This window comes from Mauremys mutica, chromosome 11 (genome assembly GCF_020497125.1).
Source record: "Mauremys mutica isolate MM-2020 ecotype Southern chromosome 11, ASM2049712v1, whole genome shotgun sequence".
Classification (NCBI taxonomy): Eukaryota; Metazoa; Chordata; order Testudines; family Geoemydidae; genus Mauremys; species Mauremys mutica.
The window spans coordinates 63,093,527-63,116,261 of record NC_059082.1 but is presented as its reverse complement, the minus strand read 5'-3'; the positions used below and the strand labels follow the sequence as shown (position 1 = coordinate 63,116,261).

The following is a 22,735-nucleotide window of genomic DNA, read 5'->3' as shown; positions in this document are numbered from 1 at the left end:
GCAGTGCCCCTAGGGCTTCCTCCCTGGAGACTCTTTGCCTTCACTTGAGTCCTCAGTGACCCCAGCTCTCCAGCTGAGCCACTCCTCTTGAACTCAGTTCATGAACCCCCATCCCTCCAGCTGAGGGAGTCTCAGTTCAGCCCCCTTCCCTGGATGTATCAGAGTCCAACAGTCAGTCCCTTCCCTGGGTCTGTTTCAATCCCCATTTTCAGATCTTAGCCACTTCTCCAGTTGCTGTTGGGGAGAACCAGGCCCACATCCAGGGACCCTCTAAGTAGCAGCCACATCCCTTGAAGTAACAACATTTCCCTGGGCCACTTCCCCATGACCCTTATCTTTCTAAAGTCCCAGCAGCCAGGAGAATTTTCCTTAATCCCCTGTTCCCTACCAACCAACTGACCTCAGATTGGCCCTGCAGCTCCTTTTATACAAGCTTGCTGGGCCCTGATTGGCTGCTTCCCTGCAGCCTCTTTCTGGTTGGTCTTTTAGGACTCTCCTCTATTGCCCTTTCCTGGGATGGGTGTGGTAGGACTGATAGGCCTCCAGGCCTAATACACCCCATCACAAGCAGAATCTAGTTAATTTGTTCCACCGTACAATGTCACTAAGTTGTTTATCATCACAGTATTCCATTTTGAAATATCAAGGAGAGAGCCAACATTGAATACAGTGCCAAATGCCATGCTGTAGCTAGGAAAGCTACAAAGATAGGGGTTGATCTATTGCTGAAAGATCTGGGTACAATTGTGAACCTGAAGAGAACTCTTGGAAAAGTGTTGGTAGTGGTTTACAAGACAAAGTGGACAACTAGGATACAAAAAAAACTGGATAGGTTACTGTACTATCTGGACAAGTAAACAGTTAAGATAGAGAAGTGTCTGAATATTGATGGATGGAAGTTTTCTTATCTGAACTCTTCCTAGTGTTTAAGAACTACACAACTAAATCACTCGAGACAAAATCCAGTGATGAATGACCCGGCTTCCCCTGAGCTTTAAGTGGCTTCTGGAAGGAAACTGGCCATTGTTTATGTAAATGATACAAATTTAAGGCAGCATGTTACATGTCACGGGGTTTGAAGGATAGCGAAGCAGAAGTAGCTGCTATAGGAGGGTGTCAGATAAAGAGCATGTAGCCTGTTTTCTCAACCTTTTTGTCACCTTTGAATTTCAAACCAGCATGTTTTGCTAAGAGTTAGTCTGTCTCAGACACACAGTAGGTAAATGGACATGTATCTGTGAAAGGGATGGAGAAGGATGAGTTATGAGAGAAGCAATACAGGCTGATGCCTGGTCTACACTACAAAGTTAGGTCACATAAGCTGCCCTCCATACACCTCATTGTTCATGTGTCTGTGCTTAAATTTGTCTCCCACTGACGTAAACACACTGTTACAGAGATGCAGTAACACCTCCTCCCGAAGCGGCACTGAGCCGTGGTCGATGTACTGAGGCTGACGCAGCGTGAGTGTAGACACTGCATTACCTATATTGATCTTAACAGTCCACTAGCAGCTGTCCCATAATGCCTGGCACTGACAGCTCTCATCACACTGTGACCCTGGGCAGTGGAGTTCACAAGAGACCAGAAGTCCCCTCTCTCTCTGCCCCATTTTAAGCCCTGCAACTTTTAAAATGCCTTTTCCTGATTGCTCAGCTTGCCGAGCACAGGTAGCAGCTCTTCATTGATGTGTGCAGCTGACCATGCCAGCTATATGCTCCAGACGCACTCTGGATTGGAGTAGACAAGAAATATTGGATCCCGTGGGGAGACGAGGCTGTGTGGGCAAAGCTACAGACCAGTTGTAGAAATGTGGACATCTACCGGCAAATTGCACAGGGGATGCAGGAGAAGGGATGTGACAGGAATCAGCAGCAATGGCACATGACCGCGAAGGAATGACAATGGGCATATCAGAAGACTGGGGAAGTCAATCCAGTGCTTTACAAAGAGCTGCATGCCATACTTGGCAGAGACTCCTCTACCTCCCCACAGACCACTGTGGATACCTCTGAGGATCCAGGCACAGACCTATGACATGAACAGTGAGGTGGTGGTGAAGGACATGCAACCATGGGCTCCAGCTACGCCGTGTGCCAGGATCTGTTTGAGACACCACCACAGTCCAGTCACTCCTGGGGAACGATTCTCAGGTAAGTGGGTAAATGTATTTCCTACTACAGTTATGGTGCCCCTAACGTAGCAGGACCCAGTTATTGACCTTTCGTTAATGTACTCGTACTAGAAAAGGTAGCAGTACAAGGAGAAGTAGCGTTATCTGCTTTTCATTCCCTATAGAGTTAGGCAGGGGTGGGGGATGCAGACCATTTTGTCTATATATACACAGGCATGTCCCTGGCATCCTCCTGAGAGATCTTGATGGGGGTACTCTGCAATCCTCTCGGGTAGGTTTCTAGGGGTGGCAGCCTTATTTCTTCCTAGGAGACTTTCCCAAACCAGTCACAGTACACAGGCTAGCAGCATACGGGCCCAGGTGGCTTTAAGATGCCAGCAGCAGCTGTGCTCTCTCCACCTGTGTCACCTTCAGGGGAGATATCAGCTAAACTCACCACTGCCTGTGGGAAATAGTGCCAGTATTCAGTGCCATTGCCCTAAACTTAGTTTCATGCAACTGAGCAATTCCTTCCTCATTTCCCTCACCCTTGGCAGGCCATATTCACCCTGCCTGGTGTTGTGAGTGATGCTGTACTCAAGCACTTCAAAGCAGAAGTGTCAATAAGCATGTCTTGTTTAAAGCTTTAGGGGAGCATGGAAGGAGGCCTGAATCTTAACTTTCACTTTCTGTTGTGACTATACTGACAATGGTACCTCTGTGTGTTTTATCTGTAGCTGCTGCCACTGCAGCCTTGAGGGGTTCCAGATGAGGAGAAAGAAGAGGACTCTGGATGACATGTTCAAAGAGATTCTATTAGTCAGTGCCACATCAGACTGCGCAAAGGGCCTGGAGGTTGAATATTGCAGACAGCTTGGAGAAGGAAAGAGTGGATGCCCAGCAGGAAAGGAGACAGAGATGGACCAGGATATGATGGGGCTTCTCTGGCAGCTAACACGGATGCTGCAGACTCTTCTGGACCTATAGGTTGAACAATCAATCACGGGCTCGTCTCTCTTTGCAGTTCATGGAGAACTTCATTACAGCACCTTCCTGCTTCCTCAATATCCCATGTGGCTTCAGGGGCTGCACCCCTACCCTCACCAAGGGACATTAAGGACAGCCACAGCATCACATAGGCTGAGCTGTGAAAGCCATAATTGCTGTATGTGTCGGTAAAATGGACATGCATGTTCTTTCCCCTTGTTAAGTTCTGTTTCATTAATTTATTAAATTGTTCATCTACTTGCTTTTAAATTGCACAGATTTTTCTTTGCATTGGTTGTGTTACTCAAAATTCTATTATTTGGAAAATAATTTATCTTGATTAGTTCACAACATGTGCTACAGAATGTCTAGTTGTACTGAACACACCCACTTATTTGTTACTGCACAGTGTGACAACTCATAGGATCAGTGACAAACAGTGGAATAATCCTAAATATATAGCAAGTGCCACAAGTTTAATAGGTCCATTGACAAGGTTGTACACCAATAGATGCACATCACATGAATCCTAACTTTGCCCCAAATAGCTGGGCCAGGAAGAGCACAGTACATCACATGGCATTACTGTAGCTCCCTGAACAGGGGGCCCATCACTTTTAAAAGTGGGAAGGTTATGACCTCCCAGTTTTTACTGGCCATGAGGGTGAGCGATAGGAGGGAGCAGAGAGGAGTGAGCTGAGGGTGGGACTTTCGGGGAAGGGGTAGTGTGAGGGGGCAGGGCCTCATGGGAAGGGGCCTGCCCACAGCCCCACATTTAGGGAGCTTCCACCACTCCTGTTTCACGCTATGTCTCACAGCAATCATATTTCCACTGATTTAGTTCTTCTTCCAGCTCTGCAAATTCCAGAGGATTTTGCATTCTGTGCTTGCAACGCTTATGACAATAGTGCAGAGCTGTGCGGGCTCCATGCTTCTGTCAAGATGGCAGACAGTGAGGAGGACCATGTGGGCTCATGGGATTTTTAAAAGAAGGGGTGAAAATTATGAGATGGAGACAGTTGCATTCTGGGAAATTGACCCCTTCCTCCCAATCACCCCTGCACAACTTGTTTCTGTCCTACCATTCATTGCCAAAAGACAGTGTTTGGATGATGGTGGGTCATGCTCTAGACTACCTATCCATGGCGTACTGCACTGAACGTGAGCACATGCCATCGGCAGCGAGTTAATGTACTTGTACTAGAAAAGGTAGTGGGGCCTTTGTGGGGCCAGTATTATTCAGAAATGTGGGCCCAGCTCCACAAATGTTTGGGCTTATGTTTTCAGAGCTGTCCTGTACATAGGATGGACCAGGGCAACCGCCCCTGGACCTGCGCTTTGTGGGGCCCCACGCTTCAGGGGATGTAGGGTCCAAGGAAGCCTGGGCAGTTAGCAGGGGACCTGGCGCTAGCAGCAGCAAGCAACTCAGCCCGCTCCTGCTCTGCCCCACCCCTTCCCCCAAACCCCCAATGCTGAGCAATGCCAGGAGCCATCAGGGTGGGTTGGGGCCGGGTCGCTGGCTGCTGCCAGTGCCAGGCCCTCACTAATCCCCCAGGCTGCTCTGGACCCTGCATCTCCCTGAAGCATAGGGCCCCCCAAAGCACAGGGCCCCGGGCGGTTGTCCCAGTCCATCCTATGGACAAGACATCTCTGCTTGGACCCGTTATGGGCCCCACCAAAAATTATACAAACCTGGTGCTCACGAGCACACTTGGTGAATATATGCAGCACCAATGCAAGAAGCCAAGTGTGCACATGCACAATGATATGCCAAATGCAGCAGCTTCACGCTGATATTACTTGCGGCCACAAAAATTTGAAGCGTAGCATGTAATGTTAAGCACAACTTGGCAACTCCATGCAGGGGCGGCTCTAGCAATTTCGCCGCCCCAAGCACGGCAGCACGCCGCGGGGGGCGCTCTGGCGGTCGCCGGTCCTGCAGCTCTGGTGGACCTCCTGCAGACGTGCCTGCGGAGGGTCCGCTGGTCCCGCTGCTCCGGTGGAGCATCCGCCGGCATGCCTGCGGGAGGTCCACCAGAGCCACAGGACCAGCAGACCCTCCGCAGGCACGCCTGCGGGAGGTCCATCGGAGCCACCTGCTGCCCTCCTGGCGACCGGCAGAGTGCCCCCCGCGGCATGCCGCCCCAAGCACGCGCTTGGCGTGCTGGGGCCTGGAGCCAGCCCTGACTCCATGTGAAATGACCATTCTGACCTAAGCACTTTTATCAGGTAAGTTATGTCCAGAGGGGTTTGGATAGCCAAGGCATGGCTTACTACAACAAAGTTCCTTGGAGAAAAATGGTCCATCCAGTGTTCTGCACCAGCCTGCAGTTGAGTCAGCTGATATGGGCCACCTGTGGGTATGTCTACACTGCAGTGTAAGCCCAAGGTTCAAACTCAGGCTCAAGCCTAACCCCCCATTCCTTCTACACACAAAGCACATTAATTCAGGGTCCCAGGATCCCTTGGGCATGGAGGGTCCAAGCCCGAGTGAAGGTGGGACCCAGAGTTCAAGCTCGATTGCTTTACAGTGTAGACACAGCCTTGTGGGATTTGTGCTCTGGGTATCTACCCAAAGTATTCCACAATCCCATGAGCCAATTTTCTTTGTCCTCTAGACAGTCAAGTTTTCCCACACTGCCTCACATGTAAAAGGCTAGAGCAGCCACATTTTGGGAGGATGCTAGGAAGTCTGGGCATATAAAGCAATATGGACCGTGGAGCCATAGGTTGGGACCCTGAGTTCAACTGTTCCTAACCTGGGGTTACAAATTAGTGTAGCTCTCAAGCCCCGGGTTAACAAATCCAGGGTCTGCTAACTTGAATGCTGCTAACTCTGGGCTTACATTGCAGTGTAGACATACCCTGAGGATGTTTTTGAGATGAGTATTGTGCCTCTTGCCTTTGAGTGAAGAGAAATGGAAAGAGCTGATGGGAGAAGTGCACAAAGCTGAGAGGATCTTTTCCTCAAAGGTGGGGAGAGCTCCTCTGCATTTGTTTGAGCTGAGGTGCATCTCCAGGAAAAGTATCTGAAAACAGGCCACCTTAGGGCTGTGTATGAACCATGTTGGACTTCACTGGGCAGAGTGAAGGGCTGAGCAGAGAAAGCTAGCTTAAACGGCACAAAATCCCTCCAGAAGGCCCCTAGTGAATCCCATCTTCTATTCCCTGTCCATAGGTCCTATCCCTTCCTGACCCTCACTGTTTTCCTCTATTCCACACTGCCTCAGAACTTCTCTCAGTGAAGGTCCAATCCTTCCTTTTTCCCTAGCTCAGCCAGGGAAGGGGAGCTGAATCTGCCTACTGCTATGAGAGGGAGGCTGCCTGCAGAGGAGGTGGGAGGGAAAAATACCTCACTCATGATCCCAATGCCGTAGAATGGGACATTGTCCAGGCTAAACTAGCTGTTTGCAGTGTTGAAGAAGAGCTCAGCGTAGTTCAAAAGCTTGTCTGTCGGAGCAATAGAAGTTGGGTCAATAAAAGATATTACCTCACCCGCCTTGTCTCCGGTTAGAGGTAGGACAGTTGGCTAGAGGAAGAGGAAGCTACCTGCCTCTTGAGTGATGTGTGAGAGAGTTGTGGCCTGCTGCTTGGGGTGTTCCCTGTACTGCTGGCTGGCCTCAGAAGGGAAACCAGCTGCCTGCTTCTGCCAGTGCCCATGTTCTATTGCACGTAGGTAGCACATACATCCCAACTGCTTCTGTTACTTTCAGGACAGGGATACCTCTGCTCTTCTCAGCCTTGAGGCAAAGGGGAGCAAGCTGTTCCTAGTAATGTCTGGGCCACACAGACCTCTTCATTCTCTTCCTGAGTTTCTGCCCTGCTAAAACATGATGGGGTGGCAGGTTTATTCCCACTGCTGCTTCTGTATTGGGCTAGCACTTGAGGCATCTCCCTCTCTTCCCCACTATCCTAAAGGACCAGTCTCCTTGGTTTGCAGCAATGCATTCTGGGGCATTCTTGAAGAAGGAAGTTGAGGAAGGGTTGTTTTTTTCAAACCTTAAAAAGGCAGGCAGCCTTCTATTGAAACACAGATATTCTAATTTAGTCAATCATGCCTCAGTATGCTTCATTATGAAGGGCATGTTAGTCCACAAATTATTTGTATTCCACCCAAACTTGCTGACCCTGGCACATTCTTAACCAATCACACCTGCAATTAAGAATCATAAAACTGAAGGTCTAGAAAGCTAATTGCATGAAAGACTTCAAGCATTCTGCAAGAGGGAAAATAAATTCCCCTCATTGTAGGCCTTTGTCATGCATGGCATCCCATCCCAAGTTTGGGCCTTATTAGCCTGGAGGTATGATCTCAGTTAATGAAGCTGTAGACTTCCTGGTGCCCCTTTACCAGCTCAAACCTGGAGAAAGCTCTTTAGTACAGTTCTGATTTCAGACTTTCTTGGCTGGCTTCCAAACAGCAAATTGGGAGATTTGAATCTTTGTTAATTACTTGCATTTAGGTAGAAGTTCTGATGTAATAAAAATTTAATTTATAAAATAGGTTAAGCTTGTCACTGCTGAAGAAGCTGCATTTTTCATTGACTTCTGTGTTTAATTGGATAGTTGACAACAGGTATTGGCTTTTGCATGTTATCTTCTAGCCGCCACAAGGAGAGGTCTCCCTGCTTGGCCATTGTTAAATTCTTAATGCCCCCAGGTGCTGAATTTGACAGCTGTACTCTCCTATCAATTAAATGTACCACACCAGCAGCGTTTTTAAATGTCTGATTCTTTGAGCACTGGGTCTTGTAAACATCTGTGTGGCCAGGCTGAATAATTTGACAGGTGACTAAAATCATTAGTAGTTTCATTATTTGCATCATAAGGGAGCTGTTGGCCAGTGGATAGAGCACAAAGGAGCTTAGATTCTACTGGGTTGCTAATCTACATGTGGTGATTTTTCTTCAAGCTCTGACTCCTGGATTCAAGTTATTAGGAGATTCCAAGCCAAATTTCATTGGTATAAAATCATTGTTTGTTAAAGAGTTATTTATTTATTTATTTTTGAGGACCTGATTGGAGTGTTTTGAAAGCTTAAGCTTAGCAATACTAACTTAATACACAATGTCTAGTTCCTCATGACCCATCCTGTGAAATAAGGAGGATGTTTATCTATAACTTTCTAAAGTGTTTAAATCTATAGTTGAAAATCAGTAAATCAAAACTGTTAACTTGGTTAAGATTTTTTTTTTCCCTAGGCTAGTAAAACTTGATTTTACAAGGCTGATTTTGATGTGATCAAATCTGGTTAGTTTGTGTAAGTTTGTACAGTAGGATAGGAGATATGAATTGAACTCAAAATTGCATCATACTGCTTTTTATACTGTAATACAACTTGCTTCTCTCCTAGTGTGGCAACTGACTTGTTGATACCTGATTAAGTTCTTGTTTGGGCACAATTTGTCCAACAAATGAAATCTTAAGCTAGGGAGGGAATGTGCTTTCCATTCAGTATGGAGCTTAGTGATATAGATAGTTTCAAACCACTTTTATAAAAATACCCACAAGATTTATACTCTTCATTCACAGAAAAGTCTGGATGACATTAATAGGAACAAACATGACTAGTGTCTTCAGTCATAATAACATAGATTTGTTGGTGAAAATTTCCACACTCAAGGCTAGATGTGGAAAAGGCAAAGTTTAACTGAGTAATTAGACATGCATAAGCAGTAGAGTAGTTCCCTTTAACTTAGAATCCAGATTTAACTTTGCAATATTCCAGTAGGATTATGCCAACTATATATGAAAAAGACTATATGATCAGTCTTCCTTTTCTCAAAGAAAAAAAAACAAACTTTGGGTTCATGCCTCTTAAGATACTCCATAGTAGACTCAGCTCAATAGTCTGGAACACCTAGTTTTCAAACAGTATGTCTATATGCTGTTAGCTTTTTGTTAAACTTTTGCAGAGTAGTTGTATTTTGGAAGAGGGGAATGCCAGTAGCTCCATTGCTCTTTAAAAATGCTGTCAAAGTAGTCTTTTATTTAGTTAAACTCACTGTCTGCATTGCTGAGTGCACATGTAGTTCACGAGCCTAGCAGATAAGGCTGGGGTTGAGACACACAGCAACTTGATTGTGGTAAGTTTGTAAAAATAGACTAACCATTAAATTAAGGCTGTTATGTGAATCTGATCATTTGAAAAAACCCTCCATAGTAAAGGAAATGGAGAAATATCCATTAAGGTAAACATCTTAATTTCAATCATGTATATCAGTAATCTCATAATGGTACAATAGCCTTATACTGAAATATAAAGAGCATGAAACAGAAAAATACACAACTGGACATAACTAAAATACACTCTCATTGGCAAGCATTCTTAAATAGTAAGAGGAAAAAAGTAAAGGATAGCAGGCAATAACACAAGTTTAAATATGTTAAAGACAATACTTCCCCCCCCCCCCTTCCCCCCGTGTTTGGTGACTACCCATACCTCTTTCTTAGTGGTCCCTTTCTGATTGCTCTTGACATCAAGGGGGGAGGCTGACTGGGCAATAAGATAAAGGTGAACTGGAAATAGAATTAAGTGACTGATGGTAAACCGGCTACAATGAGTATGAGCAAAGCTACACTTTCCTGACTGTTACTTTTTCCTCCAATAGACAAAAGGCCTAGAACAGTTTTTTCTCAAAAAAAAAAAAAAAAACCCACCTTTTGGTATGGTGTAATATAATATAGTACACCATAGTTCTTGATAAACCTAGCAAATAATTCCTGAACTGCTTAATCTTGTCCCAGTTTGATTGGCAACAGCATCCTTTTGAATTCAGTATTTCTTCCTTCTTGAAGATTTAGGGTGAAATCTTGACCCTATTGTAATCCTATTGCCAGGACTCCATCGTCTTCAGAGGGGCCAGGATCTCACCCTTGGTCTTTAAAACTCTAATTTTTCTAAAAGTAAAGACAAGCTATCCTAAGCCTCATTTCACTGCTGGAGAGGCTCACAGTAAGAAATATATGTGCAGCTAGGAAATTCTGTAGAACTGTTTGTCACCCAACAAAGGTAGGATAATGCATCTGTCTGTAATTGACATGTTACAAAAAGCAACACTCCCATTCTCATTTAAAAAAAAAGTATTTTATAAGTTGTAACTCATTGCAACAGGAAAGGACATAAAGAACTCTCTAACTAATCCTGTATATCCAGTGAAATTGTTGCATTATGCTATTCTATACCAAAATTGACCAAAGCTACCAGTGAGCCTTCTATCTTTATAAAAGGGAGTGCTCTGACTTCCTGGCTCAAAATATAGAGAACAGTAACATTTTGGCAGGTACAGTATTTCCTTACTCTGAAAGTAATTAATCGTCTCGCCTTCCTATTCCATGAGCAATTGAGATCATATCTATGTTTAAGATGTCAGATGTCAGCTATTCAGTTTATCACTACATAATCTAATTATATAATTCCTTGTTTTTAAACAGCTTTATCTCACGCTAAACCTTCACGGAGCAACCATGTTGATTCTTCTGGCTTTCATTATTGTGTTTCACATAACTTCAGCAGCGCTGTTGTTCATCTCAACCATTGACAATGTAAGTTTCATTCCACCTAGAAATTCTAATTCAGAGCCATACATTTCTCCATGTTATACTGACTCGAGCTTCAGATTATGCATTTTTTAGCTGTGTATTCACAGAAAAAGCAGCTTCCCCAGTTTGTAATCTGGGCACACTCATAACTGAAATATAAATGCACTCTTTATATAAAATGTGAATAAAAACATGTCCTGGTCCTAGAATCTAGCTGAACATTAAAAGTACAGTCAGATCAAAAATTAAACCAGCAGTTGCTCCTCAGGCCAACCAAAAATGTAACCAACTAGCATATTTAACCTAAACAATGCCCCTCTCTGCTGAAGTAACGCCCTTTTTTATCAGATCCCTCACTTCCCAACTCAATCTCTTCTCTTGGTTTTGTGTTATTTCATACACTTAAGACTTGTTTTTGAGTTCTCCGAAGCATTTGACAGTGTTAGGATCTAATTAATAGGGAAATTCCCGGCTTCTTGTACTTGCCCGTAAGACCTGAAACCTCCTGCTGCCACTGTGCCTGGAAGAGGCCATCCAAATCAATGCCACGGCGCTATGTTTCACAGAGCAGGATTCTGCAGCAGGGCAGGGGGATGTGACCCATGGGCCTGCAATTACATGGATCTACTGGCCAAGAACCCCATGTAGCAATCTACAAACACTATTGCTCGGAGGCTGAAATTGTGGCTTTGGGTATTGCTGAGTTTGGGGAGAGGTGAAGATTCTACTGCACTCCTGCCAATGTCACATACACAAAACCAGTTAATTTATTATTTGTGTAGCGGGAGACTTTCAGCCTAATGAGCCTTCAGAAAAGCTTATTAATACATTTATGCAAGGCGCCTAAAACAGTACCATGGAAGACACACTAGAAATTGAAATAGATTACAGCTTCTGTGCTTGCTTGGAGTCAATTGAGCCACAAAGTTCAGAAATACTTTGGTGTTGCTTGGAAAGGTTAATTTTCCCATTACTGGCCTTTTGCTCTTACATTAAGCAATCTTGCTGTAGCAACATGTGTACATGTCTGGCCCTTCACCTGGATCTTTTCCTTTGCTGAACACCTTTTGTCCCCCTGTTGCTACTGCAGTTATTTATCAGGGTACACTCTTGCTAAGGCAAATGTACACACAGGCTTTTAGGATACTGAAAACACAGCTTGTTTTTAACTAGCTCAGCAAAGCCGTCTTCCCTCCCTCCCACCCCACACACATTAGCAGAAACTTCATTTGCAAAATGTTGACTTTCTTTGATGAGGTTGCCTGCAATAGCAGGGGACTGGACTCTGGCACAGGAGGTCCCTTCCAGTCCTATGTCCCTATCTTAAGAACTCAAGTTCCATCAGTTGTGTCCTTTATAAACACTTTTTAGGGAAATACTGACTGAAAGATGGGTTAGGCAATATGTTAACTTCAGTGCAAATATTATACACTAGTGTCCAAGCAAATGAAACCCAAGTAACCCTAGCTATACAGAAGCATGCATTCTTGATCATCTAGTTGCATGGTTTACAGTAAAAAATGAAACCTATAGGTTTGTAATCACCTTCTCAATATTTTTCTCATTGCCTGAATTGGTTTTGCACAGTGCTGAATATAATGAGAAATAAAACTGTATAAGAAATGGGTGTCCAAAATGCTCTATTGAACTGAAACACTTGTTTGTGCCATCCTTAAACTGGCAGTTTAGTTCATCTTCAACAAAGGCCAAGAGTACAGATTAGTCTTCCTTGAATTAATATCCAGTATTTCAGGATACTATCCAGTCTTGTAAAGTAACTAATTCCAGAACCACTTTCCAAACAACTTATAGCATTAAGTGACTAACAATCTCACAATTATTTCAGTAACAGACACTACTGTAGGTAATATTTAAATGGCACATTTTTCCAAGCCCAGCAGAATAAAGGCCTGGGTAGCTATTTTAACTGGTCTGGATTTCCTCAGGAAATACGCTTGGCTGGACAGCTTGCAGTATTTGTAGTGTTGCTATGTAAGAGGCATTCAGTCACGACAGTGTTTTGTGCTAACAGACGGTACACCAACAATAGTAATATATCACAAGTGGATCTTAATGAGTCACTAGTTGTTTCCAGTCTGATGTCATACAGTTGGATATTGTACCAAGAGTACAGATAAGGCAATACCAACTTTGCATGATGTTTGACATTAAATCAGTCAGGAAATTCATGCACAAGGTTCCAGCTTCCCAGGGCTGTAGTTTTACTCGCTTGCTTGCATTACAAGAGCATCTTATATCTCACATAACGTAGGGCCCCACGTGAATGTACAAGGGAAGGCTTCACTTCTCCTCATTAAAAGAACGGATACTGTCATTTCTGGCTGGTGATCTCCTACTTCTGGCTAGGAGTAGCAGATGCAGCCATCGGCTTTTGTTTTATAGTTCTGGTGGCTGTAGTTTTCTGCTGTGTGCACTCACCTACCTTAAACTCAATATACCCACCATGCTTTGCTATTGCCTTGCAGAGATCTACCATGTGAGCATCCTGTGGCATAGACGGGTAGAAAGATTCATGCTCCCTTTCCCCACGTGGAGCTCTATTACTTTGTTAACCATAGCGATGGAGCATAGATTGATAGTAGGCACTATTGGAATACTACCCCAGTGTCAGTCACTGGATATATTTACAGTAAGAGTTTCCACTGCTGTTCACCTGTTGATTGAGTTTTAAGCCATAGGGAGAAATATATATGTTTGCAACATTTTGTGAGAGGTTATAGAAAAAGAAGCAATTTAAACATGTATGTAAATTCCAACTTCCTGATCCTCGGGGAGACGCATTTGAAATTTTAGAAAATGTGAACTCTGGGAGCAGGAGCTAGGAATCTGATCTCTCTTTTTCTTGCGGGCAAGGGGACTTCTGACTAGCAGAAAACTGGTCCTTCTCCAGATGGTAATGTGCAAGTTCCTCACTTAAACGTAGGTATATGGCATGAGTGGAGTTTTAAATTGGAACAATTTGTGATTTTTTTTTTTTTAAATCAGTCCTAAAATCACCTGAAACATTTGCCTGAGCAGCAGAAAGTCCCTCCAATATCTGGACAAAGTAACTGGATATTTAAGTTTCTTGCCCATTCCCTTCCCATTCTTCACAGAAGACTAAATTGTACTTTGCTATTGGAATTTAAGATTTACTTTTAATTTGAAAATGTGTAACCAGTTAATGCAGGAAATGTATATTTATTGCAGAAGCTGTTTTTATTCATTTGTATCCTAGTGAGTAGCAATTGATTTTTGTGATCAGTTTCTTGGTGCTACATAAATGTATCTTTTAGACTGTATCTCCAGGCTGAAACCAGGTATATGCCACTTCCAAGTAATTTAAGTGGCTGAAGATGCTGCTGAGAATGCTGCTATTGTACACAGGTGCCCACTTGTATAGCTGTGAACAAGTGCACAGTACAGTTTTTTGGACACAGTTAACATATTTAAGCCAAACACTTTTTATAAGACAATTTTAAGAGGTTGTCTAACTTTCCTGGCCTGAATTTTTATACATTTCCTTTATATTGTTTTACAGGCCTGGTGGGTAGGAAAAGACTTTTCTACAGATGTCTGGAAAGTCTGTATCAATATCACCAACTGTACAGTCATTGATGAAAACAATTCAGGTGAGTTTCAGTACTTACTACTAAGATGTCAAACTAGAAGCTGCTTTTAAGGAGTATCATGTAAAGACACTATATAAAATGTTGCTATACCTATTTCTCTACCTCAGTTTCTCCATCTATAAAACGTGGATGCTATTGCTTCCTCTCCATTCTACAAAGGAACTGAGAATTAATGTTCATAAAGTGCACTAGAGTATATTTGAAAGATCTGAGATAAAATACACACTATTTTCTGGCATCAAGAGTCCATAGCAAACTAGTGAGACTAAAACTAAACTGGGTTAAAAATTGTGGTCACATGTGACTGCAATGAAGGGCATTAAACGATAAAAATAAATTCCAGTTTTCAAATTCTAATTTAGAAGAACCTGCTAATAGTATTAATGGTAGTTACCAGAAATACTTTTGAGGAATCTAATTTAAAGATTAACAAAACAGAACACAATCCAAAATCTTAACTAAGGGAACACAATGTACAATATGGACTCGATATCCCATTTTAACATGAGTGTCTTCACTGGGAATAAGAGATGTACACCCCGACCCCGATATAACATGAATTAGAATATAACACAGTAAAGCAGTGCTCCAGGGTGGGGCTGCGCACTCTGGTGGATCAAAGCAAGTTCGATATAATGCGGTAAGATTTTTTTTTTTTTTTTTTTTTTTGGTTCCCAAGGACAGCATTATATTGGGGTAGAGGTGTATTTCAGTTATGAAACAGTAGTAACAATCGTATCCCACCCACTCATTCTTGGTCTATATCCAAGAGGTGAACAATTTAACCAGTATAATCATGGATGGCTAGACAATACAATGATTTTCTATCCACAAGTCCATTTAGTGAGGAGTTATGAAGATTATTGAGGTAATTTATGGCCTCCATCAGGGTATGGTTATAGTAAGCACCTCAAGTATTTGAACAAAACAAAACCAAAAGTCCCCACACTTTCCATTTCAGTTTATAGAGCAATAGCTGAATTGATTTACAGGATTGTGAGACTAAACTGAGGAAAAGATTAACTGAAGTAGAGTTTTGCACTGAGATTTGAAAGCTGGTAGGTCCATGGTCACTTACCTCTTCTAGGTCTGCTGCAATGCTCTGCTCTGCATTCACGAGCCATCTCCCAGTGGCTGACAGTTTCACTGTGCTGGTGGAACACAGCTGGTACAGGAGAACATTATTTTGGAGCAGGACACAATGTCTTTAATAACTAAAGTCAGTTCTGTTGGAGGCTTTGCGTATCAAGACAAAGGGTGTCTATGCTTCAGTTGGAGGTGTGACTGCAGCATGTGTAGATGTATGTGAGCTGGGGTTAATCTAACTAGGTCAGGTATCAATAGCAGGAAGCTAGTTGCCTGAGTACATACCCAGGCTCCCTGGCAGGCTTGTACTTGGGCGGCTAGTCTGTGCTGCAGCACATGCTGCCAGAGCTTCGCTGCTGTTGGTACCTGAGCTAGTTAGATTAAATCTAGCTCAAGAACGTCTACATCTGCTGCAGTCATACCTCCAATTGCAGCACAGACCTACTCCTTCACCTTAAACTGTACCCTGTTATTATAGGGCCACAGTGTAGAAAGCAGAATAGTGATCCATTCACACTGGCCTGTTACAGTAGCCCATCTGCTTAGCATTGCACTGTCCACTCTTCCTTTATTGAAGAAAAGGCAACCAGCGAAGCATTAGCACAGGAATTCTAAAACACCTGACCTCAGGTGCTGTCTAAATGACAGCACTGCTGGAATCCATGTTCCTGAATACTGTAGCTCACCCTTGCATTGCTATAGCCTCTGACTTTTTACCTCTGTATAACCGATCAGAAGCGTCTGAGGGAAAGCAAGGGATGGAATTGGGAAGGTGTAGTGTGACAGACTGGGGAAGCTCCATTTGTGCCTTGTGGTTGCAGGGCTGTCGGATGCTGTTTAAAAAGCTGCCTTTAATGGGAAAGCAATAATAGATTCTAAGTCCAGAAGGGATCATTGGGATCAGAACGTTCCCCATGTAATTTCTACAGCAGATATTTTGGAAAAGTCAGTAAGAGGAAGGGTGAGTGGGGAATAGGAAGGTGGCACAGAGGCAGTGGCTTAAACAAGGGGAAAGCTGCAAGGAGGGTAGCCACCAAATCTCATTAAGAACAGACTATGGTTGGGAACAGGTAAGGGTTGGTGCTAGTAGTGAAAGCAGCTGGGGAGGAAGCTGCCATTATCATAAAACCTGCTTTTATTTTCACAGAATATCAGTCTGTGCAGGCTGTTCAGGCCACCATGATCCTGTCTACTATTCTGTGTTGTGCTGCATTTCTGGTTTTCATTCTTCAACTCTTCCGCCTAAAGCAAGGAGAAAGATTTGTGTTAACTTCTACTATCCAGCTGCTGTCATGTGAGTAGTTCTTTGACATGTCTCACTTCAATAGCCCTTACATTAAAAGTAGGAAATAGGGTTCGGGATGGAGCCATGGTACAACACAAAGCAGAAGCAGAAAAATGTACATAATTGGTAAGTTTGTACAAATAGAACAAGTGCAGGACTAATTCTAAAAACTGACCAGTCAGTTTAGCCTCAAGCACAGGCTAAAATTTAGTATCGCTAACCAAACAGTTTGCTTAAAAAGCAGACTACTTTTATCCTTGCTCTGAGGTATATGTTAGAATTTTGAAGGAAAACCCAGATAAAATTCTTAAATGTACTAACTTAGTGTGATTAGACCCAGGCCAGTTGGGAACAGCAGAGTAGCAGAAGGGAGATATACTGGCCAGTGGAGAAGCAGATTTCTGTTCCCTGAGTGACCAGAGCAGGGGTTTCCCCAGGCTAATGAGAACACCTGACTCCAATTAACCTGCTAAGAGTCAGGTGAGACTGTTAAGCACCTGACTCTAAGGCCCCTCTGATGCTATAAAAGGGCTCACTCCAGTCAGGCCCAAGGGAGTCAGAGGAGAGGAAGTGTGTGTGAGGAACTGGGAGCAAGAGGCGTGCAAGAAGCTGAGAGTGAGTAGGCATACTGCTGGAGGACTGAGAAGTACAAGTGTTATCAGACACCAGGAGGAAGGTCTGGTGGTGAGGATAAAGAAGGTATTGGGAGGAGGCCATGGGGAAGTAGCCCAGGGAGTTGTAGCTGTCGCGCAACTGTACCAGGAGGCATTCTAGGCAGCTACAGTCCACAAGGCCCTGGGTTGGAACCTGGAGTAGAGGGTGGGCCCAGGTTTTTCTCCCTTCTCTCCCCCCCCAACTTCTGATCAAACACAGGAGGAATTGACCTGGACTGTGGCTTCTACCAGAGGGGAAGGTCTCTGGGCTGTTTCCTGACCCACAGGGTGAATTTGTGAGGCAAGCAAATCCACCAATAAGCACAGGACCCACCAAGGTAGAGGAGGAACTTTGTCACATTAGGAACATACTTGAATAACTTTGCAGGCAAATATACATTTTTACTTTTCATGAAGTACAGATTTAGAACTGCCCATATGCCTGGAAACATCCTATTTCCCTTCAGACCAACATGGTACTTGACAGTTAGACAAATACGTTTCTTTTTTTGGGGTGGTGGGGGACTCTTAATTTTGAGAAGTTGAACTTCCTTTTGGACTGATCTGATTTTATTTAATTGCCAGCAAATTGAAAGGTTGGGAGAGGGGGAGGAAACTTAGTTTTGTCAAACATTTTAGTTAAACTAGAAATCTAACACTACATTTTAAATAAATTTCAAATGTTCTGATTTTTTTGGACTGTTTTAAAAAAAAAAAAAAAAAAAATCTGTCAAAACATTCAGATTTCAGTATCCCAGAATCTCCATTTTCTACCAAAAAGGTTTTGATTGGAAAAACTTCATCCAACTCTGACAGCACTTTAATAACATGACTCTTTAAACCTGGCTTAAGAAAAGGATTTGGAAGCCCTGAATTACTCCTAAATACAGTCATGAGGGTGAAGAGTGATTGCGAAGAGCAGTATCTGGGCAGGGGACAAATAGAGTGGTTGAACTATACAGTGTGTGCCTGTATAACTGCTTTAAATCTTTTAAAGCATAATAAAGACATTATTGTAATGCTTTTTCCTCTTTCAGGTCTCTGTGTTATGATTGCAGCCTCCATTTACACAAATAGGCATGAAGATCTGCACAAGAGTTCCGGATACGTGTTTGATATTAGTAGTGGCCAATATGGATATTCCTTCATCTTAGCCTGGATTGCATTTGCTTTTACCCTGATCAGTGGTATCATGTACCTAGTATTAAGGAAACGTAAATAAATGTCAGCAGCTAGTTATTTCTGTCATTGCAGTACAAAAGCAGAATTCCAATAACCATTTTGTATATAATCATTTGTGGTTTTGTAGTAAAGGTATTGTTTTTCTAAAAATGTACTGTGTTCTTAGTATGAAAGAGTATGGGGAAAATGCAAGTTTCCTGGAACACTCTTCCAGCTGGGGTCAAGATTCTGAACAAGCCGAGACCAAATTAAATTTCCTTTTTGTATGTTTCACAACTTTAAATGGCTACCACTAACCTAGGCATTAATAAGAGTTTGATCCTGCCCTCTAAATGGTTCATACCATGCATCTGGAAAAGTTACAATACATGCTTATTACATTGTTAGCATTGTGCTACTAGAAATCAAGATCTATCTGTTTGGGGATAAGTGTGGGGGGGAAAAAGACACAGTACATCACTTAAAAAAAATACAGAAATTCAAAGATATGCTCAGTGTCTATCATAGTAGGGGACCTGCATTCTTGCTGTTTATAACTCTGCCATACATGCTCTACAAGTTTTTTATTAAAACACCTTGCTCTGAAAGTAAACCACTTTTTTTTTTTTTTTTTTGGTATGCTGGAGTATGGATTTTATTTTCATAGTGTGTCCAGAGCATCCTCAAGCAGTACAAGTTACCCTTCAATTCATTGCACATTTTGGGTCTGGAAATAGTTCTGTTTGTCCATGCTGAAGTTAACTTACAAACAAAACAAACCTTAAATGATTAAGACTATGCACAGTGCAGAGTTAAGAGCAACTCTTGATCTACTTTAAAATTTGCTTGCCTCTATTTCAGGCTTTTTTTTAATTATTTTTTTAAGCCAATATGTGCCTCACTGATAGCACACATGGGTTTGGATGTACAAGTTAGCATGAAGTATTTACTTTCCTTGTCATTTGGTATGAAGTAAAGTGACTTCATGATGAAACAGGCATGTCATGCAAAAGTATTATTCAGGACTACTCCTTAGGAAATCCTGGCAAAAGATGTACAGGTGGCATTTAACTTTGGTTGGGGATGTTTGAAGGAGCCTAAACACACCTGCTCAATACCAACAGATGGGGTGGTCTTAAGCCATTTAGCCCTGTTTACTTAAACTTCCTCAAAATGACTTAAGGATTTTTTTTTATATGGAAATAAGATATAAACCTGTACTAGGCCATTAGACTTAAATGCTCTCTTCTGTAAACTATAGTTTTGGTTAACAGTGATATAAAGGTGGTGGTTTTTACTTGTTTAAAGTAGCATTTTACAGTTAGGTATAAAAAGGCCATGAGTAAGTATGCCAAACACAGTTGGACAAACCCTAGAAAAGGAAACCTACTAGGTTTTGAATAGGCCTGTAACTAGTTACACTTGAGTCAGATCAGCTAACACAAAGTAGCCTAGCTCTACTGAAGTCCAAACTACACCCTATAGCTCGGTTAAATAATTGACCTACTCAGCTTTAGTGAGATAACACTTGTTTGATTACTCACAAGGTAGGAATGGATGCAACTCAGTTCACTATCTAAAACATGGGAATTGGTCTTGCTCTGTTCCCCAAAGTGGTGGTGTTTATGTATTACTTGCAGGAGGCAGGAAAAAATGACTGGCTTAAAGAACAGGTAGCGTAAGAGGGAAACTAGATTTAAAGCAGTCCTAGTACTATGCCTTTTTGTCCTTTTAATATGACAGTGCTTGTCTCTTATCTGCATTATTTCCCTTCTAAATGTGTCCTAACTTGTGAAGTTACCAACTAACACTCCTTTAATCTGTAAAATATGTCCCTAAATCTTTGTTCTGTTAAAGGAATAATTGGGTACATAAAGATTAGAATTTCTGTATATAAACAGATGTACTATAAGGAAAGGGTTAAAGAAGACTTCACCCCAAGAATCTGATAGCCTGGCTTTCATTTCATTTAATGAACAGTAAAATGATCTAATGAAATTATAAAGCAAATACTTGGACCAAAACTATGTAACTGACTTGTGGCTAACGGTCCAATACTTGTATACAAATTCATACATTAGTGTAGATACTAACTGGGTACTTGACAGGTGATACTTCAGTTATTTACAGTAAATCATTTTGGCTGGGTCATTTTATATTTTGAATATTAAATATGTAAGATACAGCATGCATATATGTACATAAATGTATACACAATCATGCTTTCCTAATGAAAGCCCTAACACCCTAAAGCAAATAGCATATGCTGGAAGAGTACATACAGCCATCTGTAGATGCTGCCATCTTTGAGTTAGACCAATTGTGAATCTTTTGTGCACAAAGAAAATGCCAAGAAAAGTTTGAACTTTATCTTGTGACAGGAAAACCATAGTTTTAGGATATTCTTTTTACCTACTCAGCCTTGAAAATATTCCATTTTCTTTGTTTTATATACTGAAATTGTACATGAAAATAAAGCAGAAACTACTACTGTACTGTAACAGCAAGTTTGATACATTTGATAGCCCTTACGTAGCCTAAAGTTCTGGATCCATTTAAACATTGTGTGTGAGTATTTCTGTGCAAATAAGTAAAAATTAATAGCTCTTTACTTTCCCTGTGAAATCCTCATTAAGACACTATAATTAAAAACAAGTTGGTGGTTCACAATGGGAGAAGTAGCAAGAAGTATTTAGTCAGATAAGGTAGCTTTTCCTTAGTTGCCTCTAGGTGACTGGAAGTAGCTAAGCAGCGGGAACTTCAGGGTCTCACTGTGTGGCTATGAAGAGGGACCCTTTGATTAAAGTGGAGCCTGTTCCTTCAGCAAAGTAAAACCATATTGCTAGCATATAAATGTAATAAGGTTTTGGTCGAGTGTTTAAACTAGAAGGTAAGGGAAAGATGACAGAAGCTGAAGAGCACATAATTTAAAAAGAAATTAGATCAAGGATGTAGGTAATACAAAGATCTGTATCCAGTGAAAGGAAGGACCCAAAACACAAACCAGGCCAGGAAAAGATCACAAGAAGTGTGAGAGCCATCAGTGAAGTATAAGGAGATAAATGAACAAGGCATCTGTTTAAAAAGTGAAAGTGAGGTCTATGTACAAATGCAAGAAGCTTAAAAGCAATATTAAAATGCCTGGCAATGGTAGAGGCCTTTCATATAACAAGTATTACTGAAACATGACATCAATTAGGCTAGGACTTAACTATGAACTACCCAGAAAAGATAAGACTATACCAAAGAGGTCACTGAACAGTTGAACCCACTGAGCAGCACTGAATGGAGAGCACCACGTAGCTGACTATGGATGGATACAAAGCTTCTGCAGTCAGAATGTAAATATATTAAGAGTGCTACACTAATCGTTTCTGACTCAAAAGGATGAGCACACAATACTCAGAGGTCAAACTGCCAGCCAAGTCTAGGACAGTGACACTGCTGAGGGAACTTTGGATACCCATGTGCAAACTGATCCAATGGCACAACAGGACAAAGTTTTGTTTGAAGCAGCAACCATTTAAATTGTTTCTCTAAACAACTAGTTCTAAAATACACAAGAGAAGAGGCTTTCTTCAATTCAGTCTTATACACAACAGAATAGCTACTGTTAGAATCAATCTGAGAATTATGTAACAGTGACCACAATATACCATAGTTAAGTTCAACTTCTTAAGGGGAAATAAGATTCCAGATATTGATACAGTAACTCTAAACGTTAGAAAGAGAGATTTCAATATGGAGAGGGCTAGTCAAAGGTACTAAAGTAAAATTATTGGGCTATCTTGTGCTTTTCTTAAGTCAAATCCATACCACATCTAAGACGGTATGTACACTACTAAGCAAAAGAGAGACAGCCACACAAGAAATATATAACTAAAAGGTAAGATTGAAAAAGTTATTCAAGAAAAATAGATCTTTCAACTTTTGAAAATCAAATCCTAATGAAGCTAATAAACAGGAATACCAGTTATAGCAGGCCATACGGTAACTCAGAGGGAAGTTAGGAGGTATAAAATAGATTCTGAAGAGTAAACAGCTAACACTATAAAATAAACAAGGAATTATTTAAACATATCAGAAGCCAAGAGCCTGCAAAAGAATCAGTGCATCTGCTGGGTCAGCAGGGGTTAAAATTAAGGAAGATAAGGACCTAGCTGCAAAGCTAAATGTTATGGGTTGTTTTGTTTTGTTTTGTGCCGGTCTTCACCACAGATGATGTTAGGGAATTACCTACCCAGAACTCCTCTTTGTTGGTTAATAAGGAGGACCT

At 42.0% G+C, this 22,735-nt stretch overlaps 1 protein-coding gene across 5 annotated transcripts in view; it reads left to right on the top strand.

The window, feature by feature from the left end:
* The window catches only part of EMP2 (epithelial membrane protein 2), a 37,004-nt gene extending 18,088 nt beyond the window's left edge, over nucleotides 1-18,916 (top strand). For 2 of the 5 annotated variants that reach the window (XM_044978968.1, XM_044978969.1), the window contains 4 exons: nucleotides 10,535-10,645; nucleotides 14,184-14,274; nucleotides 16,508-16,654; nucleotides 18,336-18,916. In XM_044978968.1, coding sequence (XP_044834903.1) covers nucleotides 10,535-10,645; nucleotides 14,184-14,274; nucleotides 16,508-16,654; nucleotides 18,336-18,520 — 534 coding nt within the window. In that variant the 3' untranslated portion in view covers nucleotides 18,521-18,916. Of the gene's footprint in view, nucleotides 1-7,862; nucleotides 7,889-7,908; nucleotides 8,141-10,532; nucleotides 10,646-14,183; nucleotides 14,275-16,507; nucleotides 16,655-18,335 lie in introns of those variants that run through there. The other 3 variants (XM_044978972.1, XM_044978970.1, XM_044978971.1) reach the window with 3 other exon arrangements.
* Nucleotides 18,917-22,735: the final 3,819 nt, after the last annotated feature.